Source organism: Trypanosoma brucei, chromosome 3 (genome assembly GCF_000210295.1).
Source record: "Trypanosoma brucei gambiense DAL972 chromosome 3, complete sequence".
In the NCBI taxonomy this organism is placed as follows: Eukaryota; Euglenozoa; class Kinetoplastea; order Trypanosomatida; family Trypanosomatidae; genus Trypanosoma; species Trypanosoma brucei.
In genome coordinates, this window is record NC_026736.1 from 983,870 (window position 1) to 1,002,633 (window position 18,764).

An 18,764-nucleotide genomic window follows, 5' to 3' on the forward strand; every position below is an offset into this window, starting at 1 on the left:
TGTTTTATTTTATTTTCCTGCTTCTCACTTGCACGTCAGTTTCAACATCAACAACAAAAAGAAAAAGAAAAATAAAAATAAAAAGGAAGCAGCTCTGCCCACATTCCCTCACCCGTTTCCTGTTTTTCTCACTTACACACTTTTTGTTTTTGTTTTTGTTTTTGTTTCCATTTTGCTCTGCTCGACTCTTTTTTGTTTTTTTTTGTTTTCAAGTTTGTTTCCACCGCGTGACTTTCTTTTTTCATCCCAGTGTGTTATGATTAGGATTATGACAGCTATAGTTACTACAATTATAATTATAATTACAATTGCAATTTATTGTTATTATGATTGTGGTTGTTGTTATTTGCCCCCTTTTCATTGTTCGTCTGTGTCATTCTTCCACGCCCCTCTGCCTTTTTTCTTTTCCTTTTTTCTTTTCTTTTTTTTCTTTTCCCATTTTGTTTGTTCGTTTGTTGTTTTGAATTTATTCATTCATTCATTCATTCATTCGTTTTCTCTTTGCCTTTTATTTTTACTTTTAATTGAATGAAAGGCTTTTCACTTATGTGTGTTGCCACCTGCGGGAATTTTTTTCACACACCTCATCTCTTTTTCTCTCTCTCTCTTCTTTTTCTTCTTTTGCCACTTTTCCCTTCTTTCTTCAGCTGAGTCAAACAATCCGTAATATATATAAATAAATATATAAAAATATAAATATATATATCTTTTCCCTGTTGTTTTTTTTCTTCTTCTTTTACTGATATTACTCACATATGTATTCTTTTACTTGAGCCCTCATTCCATTTATCTTTTTTCCTTCTTATTCTTCTTTGTTCTTTTTCTTTTTTTCATATTTCACTTTATTCGAATAACTTTTGCTCGTGTAAATGATAAAAATAAAATAGAAAGAAAAAGAAGAAGAAAGGGAGACAGCCATACAAAGAGGTGGGAAATAGGAAAAGGTAGAAGAAAATAATAAAAAAAAAAGAGTGAGAGTGAGAGTGAGAGATAGTGCGCGTGTTTGTGTGAAAGTTGTTCGCATTAGTGTTTTTGACGACACGTGAGCGGACGGTGCTTTTTTTTTGTTTGTTTGTTTTGTTTTGTTTTCAGTACTTAACCAACGGAAAGAGAAAAGGGAGAGAGAGAGAAAAAAAAAAAAGAAATATATATATATATAAATATACACATAAATATATAAATAGTAGCAAAGGTTGAAAAGAAAACAATAGCACCGTATCGAAGTCAAAAGGAAGTGAGTGAGTGAGTGAGTGAGTGAGTGCGTAAGAGGAAGGAGGAGAATAAAAATGCCTCCAAAACGCTCAAAAGGTGTAACATTTAAACTCGTCCACCAGCCATATGATGACGCGGAGAACACCGGAGGGCGTAAAGCCGTAATGGTGGAAGAGCGAATAGTGCGTCAGCATTTACCGGCATCGGGTTCAGGACGCGGACGCCGTCAGCGGGATGATGATGACAGCTTTTGTGATGATGGAGGAGCCTCTATGTCAACTGTAGGTCGTTGGGCACAAGAATGGGATGAGACATCGGCACCAACTGAACGTAACGCAGGAATGTTAGAAGGTGAAGAGGATTACTTAAATAGGCACAACTTTCTTTTGGCACAGGACCCTGATGATGATGATAATAATAATAATAATAAAAAAAATAAAAATGATGAATGTGCTGATGATGGCGGCTATGAGGATATTAGTGATAATGACGGTGATGCATGTGAAGGAGTTACTAAGAAGTCTAGAAGTGAAGCCGCTGACGGTGAGGAGGAAAGTAGTGACGATAAATTGTTTGACGACCAGGAGGAAGGTGAAGTAACGGATGAGTTTCTGAGACAGTTGGTTTTTGGCGGAGAAGACGATGATTTGGATGTTGACAGGCGCCGGTGTGGTGATGATGATGATGATGATGATGATGACGGCAATGATGACGGAAGTACAAACCGTGACAACGTCCCGGCAAGTTTTGTACCACATGACACGACACGGCGTGCGATTGACCGCCAGTTCACACAACTGATGCGTGAGTTCACCGTTGATGAGAGGTTAAATGACGCTTATACCGATGACCCGCGGACGCAAGGTGCACTAGACGCTGACCAGTACCTCCGTGCTATGGAAGAGTTTGTCGTTGAGCGTGCCGGTATTGATTATAGAACTGCTGAGCCAATGCGAAACAAGGGCCTTATTCACCAGCTAAAGAGCATGGCATACGGCGTTCCAACCGACATGACGGCTTCGGGTGATGTAATCACAACGACAATTTTGCCTGACAAAAAAATACGTTTCGCAACGGAATTTAAACGGGAGACAGAGGAGATCCGGAGAGCCGCTCGGGAGCGTATATTGCGCCGTCAGGCTGAGGCTCAGAAGAACGCTGCGGACGGTGAAGTGAAAATAGGTCATGATAGCATGGGCGCTAGTGAAGAAATGGATGATGATTGTAATCACGATGATGGCACATTTCAGGTGAGGAATGCTGCAAAAGCGAATAACTCATCAGAATGTGGCAGCGAGTCGCAGGAGGAGGAGGAGGAGGAGGGGGAAACATATGTTGTGCGGAGGATCGTAGATAAGTCCAACCGCCTTGATTGCGAGACAGTTTTATCAACTTACTCCACGTACTTCAATCAACCTAACGTCATACGGGCCCCAGACGCGGGAAAGAAGCGGAAGGGTAAAAAAGTTACTCAACCGCACCGTGACAATAATGAGGGTGATGACATGTCGCAGGAGGTGCCGGACTTGAGCACGTCGGTGTTGTCCTTAGCGAAAGGAAAGAATGAATCGAAGGAGGAGAAAAAGATGCGAAAGCAGTTGGTAAAGGATCTGAAGCGCGAACGCCGTGGGAAGAAGAAGGAACTTCGACAAGTGTACAAGACAATGGAGGCTGAAGAAGCCCGCCGTGTGAAGGAGTCGCAAACGGCGAGGAAGACATTGTCCTTCTTGTAAAGGTAGAGAAATGAAAAGTTTTTGTCGTTTGTTTCCTTTTAATTGCCACTTTTGTGTGGATTCACGCCAGGAGGTGCCACACGGTGTTTTGCAATGTAGCGATGTGTTGTTACCGCTCCATGTGTTTCTCCTGTTGTCCGTCGCAATTAAAACTTCACTTCCGTTTAGCAGCCGTTTGTAGTGGTTACTGGCCGTTGTGATTGGTGAATCAATTAATGTCTTGCAGTGTATATGCGTTTATGCATACTTTTCACCTCTCCTGCAGGTGCTTCTTTTTGGGGAAGTGGAATTCATATGCACACGCAACACAAGGTGAGCACAATCTAAAAGTATTCGAGTAATTTTATTTGTGGTAATACAGGAAAAAAAGTGAAATACAAATATATATATATATATAAGAGATGCAAATGTGTGTGTGTGTGTGGGGGGGGGGGAGCTGAGAAGAGAAGAGCAGTGAAACGGCAACAACCGCTAGGGATTCGACTAAGGGAAGAGTAAACGTGGGGAATGTTAGTGAATTTCAACTGCGCCACGTCCGTGGTCAACACACACACACACACACACACACACACACACATAAATATATATATAATATATACATATATATGTGTGTTTATTTATGAGTGCATGTTAGAATCGAGAAGCATTACGCCTTATGTCTCTTGCTGAATCATGTGTCCTTTAAAAAAAAAAGGACATGAGTGTAGCAGCGCCCTTCTGTTTGTTGCATTTCAAGGTTTTTTTAAAATTTTTACTTCCCTTTTCTCTTTTTCACATTCCGCAGTATAACGTTGCATAGTTTGCAAAGGCCGAGAACTCCTCTAAGAAGTCGCATAAACTTTAACACTCTCCTCCAACTCTATTGCTTGTCGCCATCTTACTCCCTTCCTTCCTTCCTTCCTTTTCATTTCATTTTATTTTATTTACTCTACTTTTACTTGCGCATTTTCTTATTGTTGCTGTTGTTCCCTGCTTTTGTAATATTAGTTTATTTTATCTGATATACTTGTGACCCTTTGGAGGGGGAGGGGTGAGGAAACCAACGTATCACCAGGTTTGTAAGGTGCAAAACGAAGGAAGCGGGTAGTTTCAGGGGGAGGGGCCCTGTTCGGCGTTCATAACAAATCTAAACACTGAAACAGACAGAAAAAAAAAAGAAATAATTATACATACATTAAAAACTCACAAAAGTAGCCCAGCAGTAGGAGGCATCTTGCAGAGGGAATAACCGAACAGGGGTAACGCACCGCACATGATGCCGTGCAAGTCATTTCCTCCGTCCTCTAAATTATTGAGGCATCGGTCAAGCGAACTTTATAGCCGTGACAATTTATTCATGTGTAACTTATCGGCTGCCGTGGATGAAGCGGTGCTTAAGCAAATCTTTTCGCCATATGGAGAAATTCTTTCTGCGGCTGTAATGCGAAATATTCATACGGGTGACAGTCTCGGAACGGCTTTTGTGCGTTTCGCCACAACAGAACAGGCGCGTGCGGCTCTGGTGGGTTGTCATGGGCGAGTGGTTTGTGGCCGTGTGCTGTCGGTTCAATGGGCGAAGAGGCAACACGATGGCACTCCCGTAGGCGAGGCCCGAAAGAAAATTGTGAAGTTATTCATACGTAACATTCCTTTGGATGTGGGACCTGAAGATGTGCAACGTCTCTTTGAACGTTTCGGTACTGTGGAGAGCGTATCACTGCACAAAGACACTGCTGCTGCAACTCCCACTACTGACAACAGCCGACCCCAACGCCGCATTGCATTTGTGACATTTACGGAATCTGGTGTTGCTGATCGTGCAGCTGAGGCTGTACACAACACTCGTCCCTTCCCATCTCATGGTTCCGTCCCATTAATGGTAAAACTTGCAGAAGATCATTCGGAGCGCCGGCTCGCTGCTGCCGCTGCTGTGGCTGGTGGAGGTTCGGGGCATAACTCCTCATCATTTTGTGTTCCTCAGCCCCGTTTTGTTGGCCGACAGCAGCCAAAAGTTCTGCGCCCCCCATCGGGCGAACGTTTGCCCGTGCAACCGCTTTGTGTTTTGGGCTCGAAAGGAAGCGGCCCATCACCAATTCTCCGCTCTCCAAATATTGTGGCAGCTACGCGAGGTGATGATTTTATGGATATTGCGGTTGGGCGTTGGAAAATGCCGGAACCCCTTTCTACTACAATAAACACATGTTGTACCGTTGCGCCACAGGCTCCGGTTGGAACCAATGGTAAATTTTTTACAGTTTCAGGTAGTGGACTCTGCGCGGCATCGCGATCAGCCATAAGTTGTTCCATATGTGAGAGCAAAAAAGGCATGAGGTACACTCATGAACCATACCGAAGCGTTGTGTGTAACCCCACTGGCATTCCGGTGCCGCCTTCACCAGTGGATTAAGCGACGCCTTGTCTACCCTTTCCCTACCCTACCCTTTGCCTTTCTTTCCCTTGCCTTGCCTTGCCTTGCCTTCCTTCCTTTATTTCGTGTTGTTTTTTTTGTTTCTTTTCAAAAAAAAAAACAAAGGAAAGTTATGTGGTGATATGATTTGCATTTTTTTTTCATATATATATATATATTGAATAAGTTGTGCTGTTTCTCTGGCATGCTAGCTCTTTAGTTTATTATTATTATTATTATTATTACTGCACCTTCAGCAGCAGTGGATGAAATGAAGGGGAGAGACGGGAGTATTTGCTGATCCGTTCTTTTTTTTTTCATTTTATTATTTTCATTAGTTTTATTATGTTTATTTGGACCATGTGCGTGGGTCTTTATTTATTTCAACGTCGTCTCCTCTCATGATTTATTCACCACATTTTGTTTGTTTATTTTTATTTTTCCCTCCTCTCCTCCCCTCTCCCGTATTTATTTTATTTGCTTCCAGTATTTCCCTTGAGTCAAGGGTGAGGTGACTGTCATTAATGACATCAATAATTTCCTCCCACTTGCCTAATGACGTTGAGACGATTCTTTTCGAGTCTCTTTTATTTATTTATTTATTTTTTCTCTTTTATTTTTATTTATTTAACTTTATTTATTTAGTTTTATTGCTCTCCGAGTGTTTATTATTGTTAATATCATTTATGACGTTTGATTTATCCTTTTTATTTTTTATTATTTTTGAATAGAAAGCGACTGAAAATAGGAGGGGGGGGAATTACGAAGTTGAGCGGGGTTTTGTTATATTTGGCCCCTGCAGTGCTTGGAAAAAGCTCAAAGACAATAACTTCGGCTCCTCGTAATCAAATGAAATGACGCTCTGAATAAATTCCCGTTTATTTTTTTTGTGTGTTTATTTATTTTTCTATTTGCTTATTTTGTTTGTTTTCTTCAAGGTTATTATTATTATTACTGTTACTATATATATATATATGATATTTATTTTACGTTTATTTTTACGTTATTAAAAAAAAATATAATGATTCATTCATTTTATTTTTATTTATTTCGTTTAGTTCTGCTTGTGAGTGATTTGTGTATCTGTTAGAGAGGATAAATAAAATTAGAGAGAAGAAAAAATAAAATAAAATGAAAGGAAAGAGGGAAGAGGAGGAAAATAATAATAATTATTATTATTATTATATACAAGTGATGGGACTGGCATATTTTACATAAACCAGTGTGTGTGTATGTATTTTTATCTTGTTAATATTTTAATACGTACGAATTGATTGACAATGATGATAAAGGAGGGAAATAAATAAATAAATAAATAATTGAAACAAAATCGAGCCAAAAGGGAAAATGCAGAGGTGCCAACAACAATAACAAAAACTGGTAGCAAAGCTAATATGAATGTCAATGAAAATAATGACAATAATAATAGTAATAATTACAATTATATAATATTAATAATGACAATACCGAAAAAGGTATTACTTTTGTTTTTGTTTCTATTTACCCTTTCCTCCCTCCTCTTTTCTTTTACCCATCAGCCGAAGTGTTTGTATTTTTTTTTTCTGTTTATTATTATTATTATTTATTATTATTGTTGTTATTATTGTTGCGGGTTTTTGTTACTGTTTTTGTTACTAATGTTGAGCTGTTCCTCATTTCCTTTCCTTCTTTCTCGTTTGTTTGTTTGTTTAAGTTTCATTATTATTATTATTATTTATTTATTTATTTTTTTAAAAGAAAAACTCTCTTGTTTTAATGAGAAGTGAAATGCGATCACATAAATCAATAAATGGATGAATTAAAAGAAAAGAAAAGGAAAAAAAAATGCCTGATTTTGCGTGAACTTAATCTCTCCACATTTATTTATTTTTTGTGTTGTTTATCTTATTCTTTACGTAATGCAGTTTTAATGGAGCAATGGTGAGGAGATGACACACAAATATATACAGAATCAAAGTCCCGAAGCAAAAGAGAGAGAGAGAGAGAGAGAGAAAAAAAAAACGTTAAGATATTTAAGATGACGGTAGATTTTTTTTTTTTTAAAAGGAGAGATAAAAGGAAATAACAAAAGAAGTGAAGTGTCAACATAAAAAAAAAAAGAAAAGAGAAAGGAAGAAAGAGAACAGCAAAGAAATGAGGAAAAAGAAATATATAAACACATAAATGGTGAAAATGACATTTCATCCCTTTTTTTGGTGATGCTCATATTTCTTCACTGGAGCTATCAGCGATACTTCCGGCACCAAAAAAGAAAAAAAAAGAAGAATTTGTTTTGGCTTCATAGCATAATGTTTGTTTGTCTTTTTTTCCATCCATATCTTCTCATTGATTTTTGTTAATTAAATGGTAGCGTCATATTTAGCGTCTCATTTTGGTGGTGGTTGTTGCTGTTGTTGTTCAAGCCGCGTGTTAGGCGCATTATTATTATTATTATTACAACTAGTCCTTAGTCACAAACAGAAATACGCAAACGCATATATATATATATATATATATATATATTGTGTTTTTTTTTTACTTTGTGTTAAACAATAAATAAATAAATAAAAAACGCATTTAGTTGCTTAGCGGACTTTATAGGACACATCCGTTCAATGGTTTCCTTCACTTGTAGCGTCTGTCAAGACGTTGTGAAAAAACCCAAAGTTGCGGGTCACGGGAATATGTGCCGCGGCGCCTCTTTTGCGTGTGTGGATTGCATGGAAGTGTTTGACATTCACACTGTTAAGGGCCACACTTCATGTGTAACGGAGGTGGAAAAATATCAGGGAAAATGGCGGCGCAACACTTCAGGTGGATTTCAGCCGCAGCAACAACAAAACCAAAAACTTAATGGACATCAAAAATCTGCTAATGATAGTGATGATGAAAACCACTACGGTAATGGTGAAAGCGATAGTAAAGGATACATCAATGGTAATAATGCGGGAAGGAATGGTGCAGATAAGAAAATGCGACGGCCCGCCATGCAGCTAAGCAGCGATTCAGACGACGATGACGACTCGTGGGTAAAACAAAAGAAGAAAACTTCCAATAAGGCGGGAGAAGCAGAAAAAGCAGAAAAAACAACTCAATCAACAGATGCATCATCATCATTATCATCATCATCCGTAGTGGCAGCGAAGGCGGTATCAAATGTTTTAATTACCGCTGCGACGGTTTATGAAGCGGAAGGCGCTGAAGTGCGGCGGGGGAAACGACATCGGTTAGAACCATTAGTGCTACCGCGTTCCGTGTGCTCGACGGAGGCATCCGATTGCGTTGTTCCAAGTTTTGTATTGGGAAGTGATGATGAGGTGACAAAAGTGGTGCGGTGGGTTCTTGAAGATGCGGCACCGGCAACACTCAACATGAAAGAACTCGCACGGAAACTTGTGGAATGTTATGAGGCCCGGCTCGCACGGAAGTTGCGATGTGTTGTGGAGTCACTCATACGCCGGGGGAAACTCCGCCTTGAGGAGGGTGTGGTGATGATGCGAGATGAAGAGGCGGGATAACAATGTGTGTAACAGTTGTAATTGTAACTATTGTAATTGTAATTGTAACTGTTGTTATTGTTATTGTTTTTATAGGAGAAAAAGGAAGTAGGAGTTAAAAATAAGGGGGTTAATACATAACATGTGTGAGAGATTGCAGAGGAGGAGGAGGAGGAGGAATTAAAATAAAATAAAATAAAGATAAGAAGAAGAAAAATGAAGAAAGTAATAACGGTCACAAGGGCGGCAGGAGAGGAAGGAAGAGTTAAGGAAGAAAAATAAGTGCTCGTTTAGTGAACTTAATAACTTTTGACGCAGGAAAGTTAACGGAATGAGGACGGGTCTTATTCTTTGTCGTTTTTTTTCTTTTCGTTCGTCTTATTGTCCTCGTTTCGCCGTCTACGGCTTCGGCATGCTTCTTTAGCATCAGTTCTACACTTACAGTTCTCTTGTTGTTTTGGATCCTCTTGTTTTTCAAAACGGGAGATAAAGGTGAGAGATGACAACATAAAACAAAAAAAGAAGTATATGAAAAAAACAGTAATAATAATAATAATAATATTAAAGATGTTAGTGAAAACAACGATATCAAAATAAGGGGGACCCAGACGAAAATAATTGAGATAAGCCCATTTCTTTTTTTTTTTTACTCGCGTGGGGAATGCGGCCTTGCGGGTTCACATGAATTCGGATCTCTATTATTATTGTGATGATGATGATGATGATGATATTGCGTTAGTTGGGCATATTTTCTGCGTTTGCATATCTGTATTTTCCTTCATGCTGTCGCTTCGCTTAATCCTCTCATGTATCATTTGTTTCTTTTTTTTTTTGTTGTTGTTGTTGCTCTACTGTTGACATAATTTACTGTCGTCACTTGTCATTTTATTTCTTTATTTCCTCGATCTTACTTCTTCATTCGGTAGCGTAGTTACGCCTCAATTCGATGTTCCGCCCGTTTTAAATGGAAGACGCCGCATGCGCATGTACATGTTATTATACATATTAATGTATATATTAGTGTATATACGTTGTTTTAAACATGATGGAGAATCCCTCTCCTCCTCCTCCTCTTTATTTTACGGGTGAATATAAATAAATGTTGGTGGAGATAAATATTCCTTCTCATTTGCACAGTGTGTGTTTGCCAGCACCGACTGATGTATTTCGGGTTCGTGTGTCGTTTAGGGATGCTTTTGTTGGGTTCTTCCGGTAAAGGGGAAGAAAAGTACACGACATCATTTCGTTTTATTGTGTTTGGGAATGAATCACTAAACAAATGCATCGCGCACGGCTGCTGAGGCCAGGAGTTGCAGTTCGCACACGAACACAAACATTTGCGTATATATATATATATTCCTTTTTTTTTCCCCCTCTCTCTCCCTTTTCTCTTTCCCAATTCCCAGTTTAGTGTGAAGTGAGTGCGTGAAAGCATTCAGGCGTGGTAACAGCAACAATTGGTTCCGGTTGACACGGCCAACCATCACCAACTCAACCCACTATAGCGGAGCATAAACGAAAACGTGCCCCGCCGTATTTGTACAGTGGCGAGTTGTGGTGTTGGTAACAAAAACAGAGGGAAGCGTTTTATTTTTCTTCGCTGTCTCAACTCATTTGTCATAAGACTCCCTCCCCCCCCCTCAAAAAGTAAAAATAAAAAAATAAAACCGTGCTCTCGTAGCGGTGGGGGCATTGTTGGATTCTAATGAAGTGCTGGTCTCCGCATTCTGTACGGAAGAATCTTGCAAAACACCTGCGGGATCTTAAGGAGGATTCGGACGCCCCGCCAGCACTCCGCTGCCTCGCAGCGGAAAGCAGTTGGGACAGTATTGATGCATTTGGTGATACCTGCAATGAAGGAAGTGGTGCAACTTGGGGCTATTCCGAGCTGGAGTTTAGTGGGGGAGAAATTGATGAGGCGATCCGAGAGGAGGTGTCCTCGCGACAATCGTCATTAACTCCGGTTGGAACCAAAAGGGAGCTTTGTATTGGTGACAGTGCGGAAGAAGTATCTGGGTTCATACGGACACTCAGTTCAGGGTCACCGGTAGGCCGTTCTGTGAAGGGTGGCGGTGGGCGTAAAGTTAGTTGCACCCCAAAGGGGCGGTTTATGAACCACGACGGTGCTAGGGCTTTATCTGTTTTACTTCCCCTTACGGGTTTAAGACATCATCCAACGTTTCCTGTAGATCCGTCGCTTAGTTGCAGTCAGGTGCGCAAGTCAGGTGGGAATAAGTTCAAGTCTGCGCCGTTGCTACTGTGTGACAACAAACAAAGGAAACCAATTTCTAGCCGTCAACCAAAGGGTTCTTTTCGAAATCATCGGGCACATCTGCACCAGCCACTTGCATCGCTGCAGCCCGAATCGTTCTTTGCTTCCTACCCTTGCGGTAGGTTGCATCACCTCGTTAGAAATCCAAAAGTCAAACAGTTTGTGGCATATAGAAGCGGCAACGGCAACAGCGACGTGTCGAACTTTGCTCTGGACGCCACGGTGACACGCCGTTCCCGCCGCCAGAGAGTAAATGAGCATTTGTTCGTGGATGGAGAAGTGAAACCCCACCCGCGTAGCCGGACACACTCCAAACATTTATCCGAGTCCCTCCGAACCCCTACCACCAGCGCGCCTATTTTGGAGCTTTTGGCCCCGCGGAAAACGCCGCACAGAAATGCGGGTGAAGGCGTACGTGGGGGGACGCTAAGTGTTCGTAGTCAGTTCGACTATTGCTTCAGCCCGGGAGGAACCTCACGGAGCTCAAACAACAATCGCATCATCCGCCAGGGTTCTGCGGAATGGTTCGAGCGCGCCTCTGGTGGGCAAAACAGTCAATCGAATTTGTATTGGAGGCATGCAACTCGCGTGCGTGCCGCCCTCACAATGCGAGGTATGGGAGATGGCGGTGATGCGGGTGCGGCGCTATCGCAAGAATGCGGCAGTCCAGTCAGTTCATTATGGGCGAGCACAACTTTCACAATTGATATGCGGCCTTCCCTGTGCGATGCGCCTTTAGACATCCTCATGACATCATCCGCAACAACAGGCAGTCCATACACCACCATTGGGTAACTTTTGTGTGCAAGTCTTCCCTTTTGTTGACCATTTTTTCTATTTTCGTTTCTCCTCTTTTCTTTTCTTTTTATTTTCGTTTTCGTTCTATTTCCGGCCGGAAGGATACGGAGTTGTCCTGGTGAGCACCGAAACGCTATTTTAAATATCAACTGTTTGCTCTCTTCTCTCCCCTTTGCTTGTTCGAGGTGCTGAGATTGCTTCTTTCCACTTTATGATTGCTTATTTCGCGTGGCTGCGAGTTACGCTGCGGGACTACTGTGCAATGTACCGGAGGGTGCCTCGTGCATGGGCGTCGAAAGCAGTACGCGGTTATAAACATATGCAATAACATACAATAATATACATATATATATATATATACAATATATATATTAATCCAAGTATATGTACAAGTATGCGAATAAAAAAGTATATTACATAAACAAGAGCGGAAGGCGGGTGTTTACGGGCGTAGCAGCACACATGCTTGCATACACTGAGAACCCCGCGGTGTAAGTTCTTCGCTTCGCTTTTCAACATTTTTTTCCCCCCTGAAACCCGACCGTTGTGTTTCGTTTTTCTTTTTTCTTTTTTCTTTTTTTTTTCCGCCTCATCGTCGTGGTGGTGGGTGTGGGCTCATTTGTTGTGTGCGCGTTATTGTGTTTAAAAGGGGGGGGGTGCGTGCCACGCTGTTGAAATACTTTTAGTGCTGCCGCGGCCCTTGCGGGGAGATAAACAGAGGAAAGGCGTGAGGAATATATATATATATATATATTTCTGTAGTTTTGGAAACGCTGGAGAGCTCTCGTTTTTTTTTTTTTTGGGGGGGGGGGAGGTCGGGGAAGGGGGCGTTTTCGCCTCCCGCCACTCATGCGGAGATGGTGTGCTACCGACATCGCATAAACTCGTGAATACTGCCATTTATTTATTTCATTAGTTTCTCTTTATATTTCTTCTGTTTCTTCGCCATGTAGTTTTTTTTTTGGAATATATATATATATATATATATATTTATTTATTTATTTATTCCTTTCCAGAAAGGAGTAGTTGGTAGGGGATATATGACTCCTGTACTTGGTACCGCTGCTTTCTTTTGTAGGTTGCGGTCCTCGTCTCTGCGACGATTTTGCCTCAATCATCAACGCAGGGCTCGCAGTAGCGGCAGTTCAATTGGTATTGCTCATGAAGTTACTTCACTTCACCCATATGGTTGCAGCAACAATGTTGTTGGTTCTACACGGGTTTGGAATGAAACGGAGAATTGGTGCAGTCTTTGCTTGGAGCCACTTAACAGTTGGAGCGAGCACCGCGGGAAGCGCGATCACATTTGTTTGGAGATGTTTTATAATGCGATAACTCAATACGGGCGCCGCTGGTCACCATCGACATTATGGTGGGAAGTGGAGGAATGCACTTTGCTGCGTCGCCATGCTTCTCCGCGACTTGTGTTGGATGGTGGCGAGGGTTTTTTTAGTGGTTGTATTTTGGATTATGTACGCGACTCAACTGGAAAAAGGGGAGGTCTTAGTCTTTTGATGGATTATTACGATCGAATGGAGCATTACAAGCGGCGTTTGGAGCTCTACGCTTGCATTCAACATTTGATTGACAATGGTATCGTGCGCACCGATCGGGGTTCGCTGGGCGGCGGCGCGTCATTCCACGGTTCTCTCGTGACATTCAAGGAATTATTTCCAAATTTAGTAAATATGTTTCCATTTGCGGACGCAAAGGAGATCTCCGCCTTAACACAAATGATAGCCTCGACGTACAACGGTGAAACGGTATTCGACTTGTGTAACTTCCAGGGGTTGCTTCCAGCGGGTCAAGGAGGAGGCGATACAACAGGAGGAAAAGGCAATACTTCAGGATGCGGAAACTCGCAGCAGCGACTGGCATTCAACGCCGAACAAAAGGGAAGTGAAGATTCGTCCGTTACCGCATCTGCTGAGGGGGTTTATTCATATCATTGGAAAGGAATGTTTTGTCGCGGCGTGATGGGTCAATTACGATGGGCATTGGAGTGTGATAGCGTTGCCTGCCCACTGAAACGTGCCGATGGCTCCAAGCACGTTTGCGACCCCTATTGGCAAGTTCTTTCGGAATACACCTGTCGGGCCCTCCTTGCGGAAATGGTTTTTTGTCGTGTTTCGGAGTATATCGTGCGCGTTGAGGGTGTTTGGAGAAAATGTGGTCAGGAATTGGCGAACAAACATGTGTCGCATGGGAGTCAAAAGGAAGAAGAGGAGAGGGCGCATCCGCCGCGCACGTCGAATTGGGGTTACATACGATACATGGGGGATCATTTGTATGATGACATGTTTGGGGGAAACTTGCCAAATGAAGGGGCTCCGAAGAGATTGTCTTTGATGAGGTGAGGTAAAAAACAAGCAAACAAACAAAAAGAAAAACCATGGGCAAAAAGAAAAAGAAAAGAAAAGGGTCCTGTTTTTGCTCTCTTTGTTGTTTACATCTGTGCGTTTGGGTTTTCTGTGGGGTTTCAACTGGGCTTCCCGAGTGATGCCGTGCCATACGTTTTTTTTTTTCCGCTGCCTGTTCGGCCCTGCCCATTTGTTTTTTTTTTTTGCAAACTCGAACCGTACAGTGGGAGAATGTGTCACTTCCGTATATGTTGGAGTTGCCTCTTCTAGCGTGATGTAGTTGGTTTTGTAACTGTGTGAATGCGCGTTTTTGAAACCGTGAACCGCTACAAAGCATACGCACATGCGTGTACAATTCCATTCGGTCTTTTTTTGTTTCCATTTCTGATCCCAAGACGACGACTTCACTTATATTTTCCATCCCCCTTCTGACTTTTCCCTTTCCTTTTCCCCCCCAAAAAAAAATGACCGAAAAACAAACAAAAAAAAAGTTCTAAAAAGAAGGTGTGACGAAGGAAGGAGGTAAACCAAAAGCATATATTAAACTTGCGGTGGCCGCGCGTGCCAATTCCATCCATAACGTCATTGGCATGATAAGATATCTTTTGCTTATAAGTCGCCAAGGCAAAGTACGGTTGGCGAAGTGGTACGTTTCCATACCGAACAAAGAAAAAACCCGAATTGTTCGTGAACTTTGCCAAACCGCTTTGGGTCGTTCCGCCCGTTTCTCCAACGTGTTGGAGCTCCGCGGCTCCAAATATGTTTGCCAGCGGTATGCGTCTCTTTATTTTATTGCCTGCATTGACAAGCAAGACAATGAATTGGCAATTTTGGAGATGATTCACCACTTCGTAGAGCTATTGGACCGATACTTTGGCAATGTTTGCGAGCTGGACCTTATCTTCAACTTCCACCGGGCATATTTTGTGCTTGACGAAGTTATTTTGGGAGGGGAATTGGAAGACACAAGTAAGAAATCAATATTACGGCAGATTGAAATGCACGAGGCGGCAGCGGAGGACACGGAATTATCCAGAGGATCCGGCACAAATTCCTCAAAGGCACGCTAAAACTCCCCTTCTTTTCCCTTCCCTTCCCTTTCCTTCCCTATGCAAAGGCGGCTAACAAAAAGAAAAAAAAAGAAGAGCATGAGGAGGAGGAGGAGGAGGGAAAAACAAAAACAAAACACAAACACAAACACAAACACACACACAAGGAGGGTTCGAAATGAAGCGTGTCGCCTCCATTATTATTTTTTCTTTTTCCCACCACCACCACCACTCTCGCCTCTGTAGTTGCTGCAGCTTTCTCTTCCCTTCTTTTATCTGTTGTTTCTTCCTCCATTTTCTTTCTGTGTGTTTTGCTTCTCTTACAGAAATCAAACTTTTATTCCAATTTGTATTGCCTTTTCTTTGTTGTGGAAACGTTCCGTTCACCATCAGAAGTTACTCTTGTTCCTCGAAAAGGTCGCAAAGGATTAACATGATTATTATTATTATCTTTAAAAGGAAGAAAGAAGGAAAGAAAGAGAAGGAGAGTCAAATTTCATAGGCAACATCGCGTTAAATATGGACTAACGCGGCGATTAAGTGGTCAAAAGTTACTCGACCAACAAAGTCAATAATATCGCCGATAGCGTCAAAAATAAAAAGCGCATCTCACCGGATCATCCCTCATAGCGCACCAAACAGTCCTCCACGTGAGAGCGGAAGCAAAAGGCAGAAAAGGTGCATGAACAAATGCGGAATAAGCCCCGCACCCTAATAGCAACAGAAATAATAAAAATGGTATCGTCGCCGCCTAAGAAAAAAATTAAATTGTAACTCCCCCCATTCAAAACCGAAAATACGAGAAGATCATAAATAAAACAGCATTCTCACTTTGGCAGTATCGGCTTTCAAAAGATTCCAGAGCTATTCACAAAAAAAAAATAAATAAAATTTACAGTGCCCGTTTTCAAGAATATAAAACACAGATCTCTATAAAATCCATCAAAAACGAAAGAAAAAAATAATGAACAGAGGGTAAGGGAAATGCTATACTATCAGCCGCCGCGACTTCCCCCATAAAAAGAAATCGAGACATAAGTCTCGCCCCCGCCGCTCTTTAAAAGACCCCTCCCCTTTTTTTTCGAGTGGCCCGGGGCGGTGGGGAAATGGAAAGGCGTGTGTTTGTATGCTTTTGGGGCTGCCTGATTTGTCAGGGTGGCCCGGGGCGGTGGGGAAATGGAAGGGTGTGTGTTTGTATGCTTTTGGGGCTGCCTGATTTGTCAGGGTGGCCCGGGGCGGTGGGGAAATGGAAAGGCGTGTGTTTGTATGCTTTTGGGGCTGCCTGATTTGTCAGGGTGGCCCGGGGCGGTGGGGAAATGGAAAGGCGTGTGTTTGTATGCTTTTGGGGCTGCCTGATTTGTCAGGGTGGCCCGGGGCGGTGGGGAAATGGAAAGGCGTGTGTTTGTATGCTTTTGGGGCCGCCTGATTTGTCAGGGTGGCCCGGGGCGGTGGGGAAATGGAAAGGCGTGTGTTTGCTTTTGGGGCTGCCTGATTTGTCAGGGTGGCCCGGGGCGGTGGGGAAATGGAAAGGCGTGTGTTTGTATGCTTTTGGGGCTGCCTGATTTGTCAGGGTGGCCCGGGGCGGTGGGGAAATGGAAAGGCGTGTGTTTGTATGCTTTTGGGGCTGCCTGATTTGTCAGGGTGGCCCAGGGCGGTGGGGAAATGGAAAGGCGTGTGTTTGTATGCTTTTGGGGCTGCCTGATTTGTCAGGGTGGCCCGGGGCGGTGGGGAAATGGAAGGGTGTGTGTTTGTATGCTTTTGGGGCTGCCTGATTTGTCAGGGTGGCCCGGGGCGGTGGGGAAATGGAAAGGCGTGTGTTTGCTTTTGGGGCTGCCTGATTTGTCAGGGTGGCCAGGGCCGTAGGGAAATGGAAGGGCGTGTGTTTGCTTTTGGGGCTGCCTGATTTGTCAGGGTGGCCCGGGGCGGTGGGGAAATGGAAAGGCGTGTGTTTGTATGCTTTTGGGGCTGCCTGATTTTTCAGGGTGGCCCAGGGCCGTGGGGAAATGGAAGGGTGTGTGTTTGTATGCTTTTGGGGCTGCCTGATTTTTCAGGGTGGCCCGGGGCGGTGGGGAAATGGAAAGGCGTGTGTTTGTATGCTTTTGGGGCTGCCTGATTTGTCAGGGTGGCCAGGGCCGTGGGGAAATGGAAGGGCGTGTGTTTGCTTTTGGGGCTGCCTGATTTGTCAGGGTGGCCCGGGGCGGTGGGGAAATGGAAGGGTGTGTGTTTGTATGCTTTTGGGGCCGCCTGATTTGTCAGGGTGGCCCGGGGCGGTGGGGAAATGGAAAGGCGTGTGTTTGCTTTTGGGGCTGCCTGATTTTTCAGGGTGGCCCGGGGCGGTGGGGAAATGGAAGGGTGTGTGTTTGTATGCTTTTGGGGCTGCCTGATTTGTCAGGGTGGCCCGGGGCGGTGGGGAAATGGAAAGGCGTGTGTTTGTATGCTTTTGGGGCTGCCTGATTTTTCAGGGTGGCCCGGGGCGGTGGGAAATGGAAAGGCGTGTGTTTGTATGCTTTTGGGGCTGCCTGATTTGTCAGGGTGGCCCAGGGCGGTGGGGAAATGGAAAGGCGTGTGTTTGTATGCTTTTGGGGCCGCCTGATTTGTCAGGGTGGCCCGGGGCGGTGGGGAAATGGAAAGGCGTGTGTTTGTATGCTTTTGGGGCTGCCTGATTTTTCAGGGTGGCCCAGGGCGGTGGGGAAATGGAAAGGCGTGTGTTTGTATGCTTTTGGGGCTGCCTGATTTGTCAGGGTGGCCCAGGGCGGTGGGGAAATGGAAAGGCGTGTGTTTGTATGCTTTTGGGGCTGCCTGATTTGTCAGGGTGGCCAGGGCGGTGGGGAAATGGAAAGGCGTGTGTTTGTATGCTTTTGGGGCTGCCTGATTTGTCAGGGTGGCCCGGGGCGGTGGGGAAATGGAAGGGTGTGTGTTTGTATGCTTTTGGGGCTGCCTGATTTTTCAGGGTGGCCCGGGGCGGTGGGGAAATGGAAAGGCGTGTGTTTGCTTTTGGGGCTGCCTGATTTGTCAGGGTGGCCCGGGGCGGTGGGGAAATGGAAAGGAAGTGTGTTTGTATGCTTTTGGGGCTGCCTGATTTGTCAGGGTGGCCCGGGGCGGTGGGGAAATGAAAAGACGTGTGTTTGTATGCTTTTGGGGCTGCCTGATTTTTCAGGGTGGCCCGGGCCGGTGGGGAAATGAAAAGGCGTGTGTTTGTATGCTTTTGGGGCCGCCTGATTTGTCAGGGTGGCCCGGGGCGGTGGGGAAATGGAAAGGCGTGTGTTTGTATGCTTTTGGGGCTGCCTGATTTTTCAGGGTGGCCCAGGGCGGTGGGGAAATGGAAAGGCGTGTGTTTGTATGCTTTTGGGGCTGCCTGATTTGTCAGGGTGGCCCAGGGCGGTGGGGAAATGGAAAGGCGTGTGTTTGTATGCTTTTGGGGCTGCCTGATTTGTCAGGGTGGCCAGGGCGGTGGGAAATGAAAGGCGGGGTCTNNNGG

The 18,764-nt window shown here is 43.8% G+C and overlaps 9 protein-coding genes across 9 annotated transcripts; 7 read left to right on the plus strand and 2 right to left on the minus strand.

Annotated features, from left to right (window-relative positions):
* Positions 1–1,286: 1,286 nt before the first annotated feature.
* Positions 1,287–2,945, plus strand: TbgDal_III4320 (hypothetical protein, conserved; the record flags this gene model as incomplete). Its single annotated transcript, XM_011774078.1, has 1 exon — positions 1,287–2,945. The coding sequence occupies one exon, from the start codon at positions 1,287–1,289 to the stop codon at positions 2,943–2,945; it is 1,659 nt and encodes a 552-aa protein (XP_011772380.1).
* Positions 2,946–4,197: 1,252 nt separating this feature from the next.
* TbgDal_III4330 (RNA-binding protein, putative) lies at positions 4,198–5,331 on the plus strand (the record flags this gene model as incomplete). The annotated part of the gene is made up of 1 exon (XM_011774079.1): positions 4,198–5,331. One exon carries the CDS (start codon positions 4,198–4,200, stop codon positions 5,329–5,331), a length of 1,134 nt encoding a protein of 377 aa, XP_011772381.1.
* A 2,594-nt stretch (positions 5,332–7,925) lies between these two features.
* Positions 7,926–8,828, plus strand: TbgDal_III4340 (hypothetical protein, conserved; the record flags this gene model as incomplete). The annotated part of the gene is made up of 1 exon (XM_011774080.1): positions 7,926–8,828. One exon carries the CDS (start codon positions 7,926–7,928, stop codon positions 8,826–8,828), a length of 903 nt encoding a protein of 300 aa, XP_011772382.1.
* Positions 8,829–9,843: 1,015 nt separating this feature from the next.
* TbgDal_III4350 (hypothetical protein, unlikely) lies at positions 9,844–10,242 on the minus strand (the record flags this gene model as incomplete). The annotated part of the gene is made up of 1 exon (XM_011774081.1): positions 9,844–10,242. One exon carries the CDS (start codon positions 10,240–10,242, stop codon positions 9,844–9,846), a length of 399 nt encoding a protein of 132 aa, XP_011772383.1.
* A 270-nt stretch (positions 10,243–10,512) lies between these two features.
* On the plus strand, positions 10,513–11,874 carry TbgDal_III4360 (hypothetical protein, conserved; the record flags this gene model as incomplete). The annotated part of the gene is made up of 1 exon (XM_011774082.1): positions 10,513–11,874. The coding sequence occupies one exon, from the start codon at positions 10,513–10,515 to the stop codon at positions 11,872–11,874; it is 1,362 nt and encodes a 453-aa protein (XP_011772384.1).
* Positions 11,875–12,389: 515 nt separating this feature from the next.
* TbgDal_III4370 (hypothetical protein, unlikely) lies at positions 12,390–12,752 on the minus strand (the record flags this gene model as incomplete). Its single annotated transcript, XM_011774083.1, has 1 exon — positions 12,390–12,752. One exon carries the CDS (start codon positions 12,750–12,752, stop codon positions 12,390–12,392), a length of 363 nt encoding a protein of 120 aa, XP_011772385.1.
* A 165-nt stretch (positions 12,753–12,917) lies between these two features.
* On the plus strand, positions 12,918–14,234 carry TbgDal_III4380 (conserved hypothetical protein, conserved; the record flags this gene model as incomplete). The annotated part of the gene is made up of 1 exon (XM_011774084.1): positions 12,918–14,234. The coding sequence occupies one exon, from the start codon at positions 12,918–12,920 to the stop codon at positions 14,232–14,234; it is 1,317 nt and encodes a 438-aa protein (XP_011772386.1).
* Positions 14,235–14,827: 593 nt separating this feature from the next.
* On the plus strand, positions 14,828–15,307 carry TbgDal_III4390 (clathrin coat assembly protein ap19, putative; the record flags this gene model as incomplete). Its single annotated transcript, XM_011774085.1, has 1 exon — positions 14,828–15,307. One exon carries the CDS (start codon positions 14,828–14,830, stop codon positions 15,305–15,307), a length of 480 nt encoding a protein of 159 aa, XP_011772387.1.
* A 157-nt stretch (positions 15,308–15,464) lies between these two features.
* Positions 15,465–15,788, plus strand: TbgDal_III4400 (hypothetical protein, unlikely; the record flags this gene model as incomplete). Its single annotated transcript, XM_011774086.1, has 1 exon — positions 15,465–15,788. One exon carries the CDS (start codon positions 15,465–15,467, stop codon positions 15,786–15,788), a length of 324 nt encoding a protein of 107 aa, XP_011772388.1.
* Between the last annotated feature and the right edge of the window lie 2,976 nt (positions 15,789–18,764).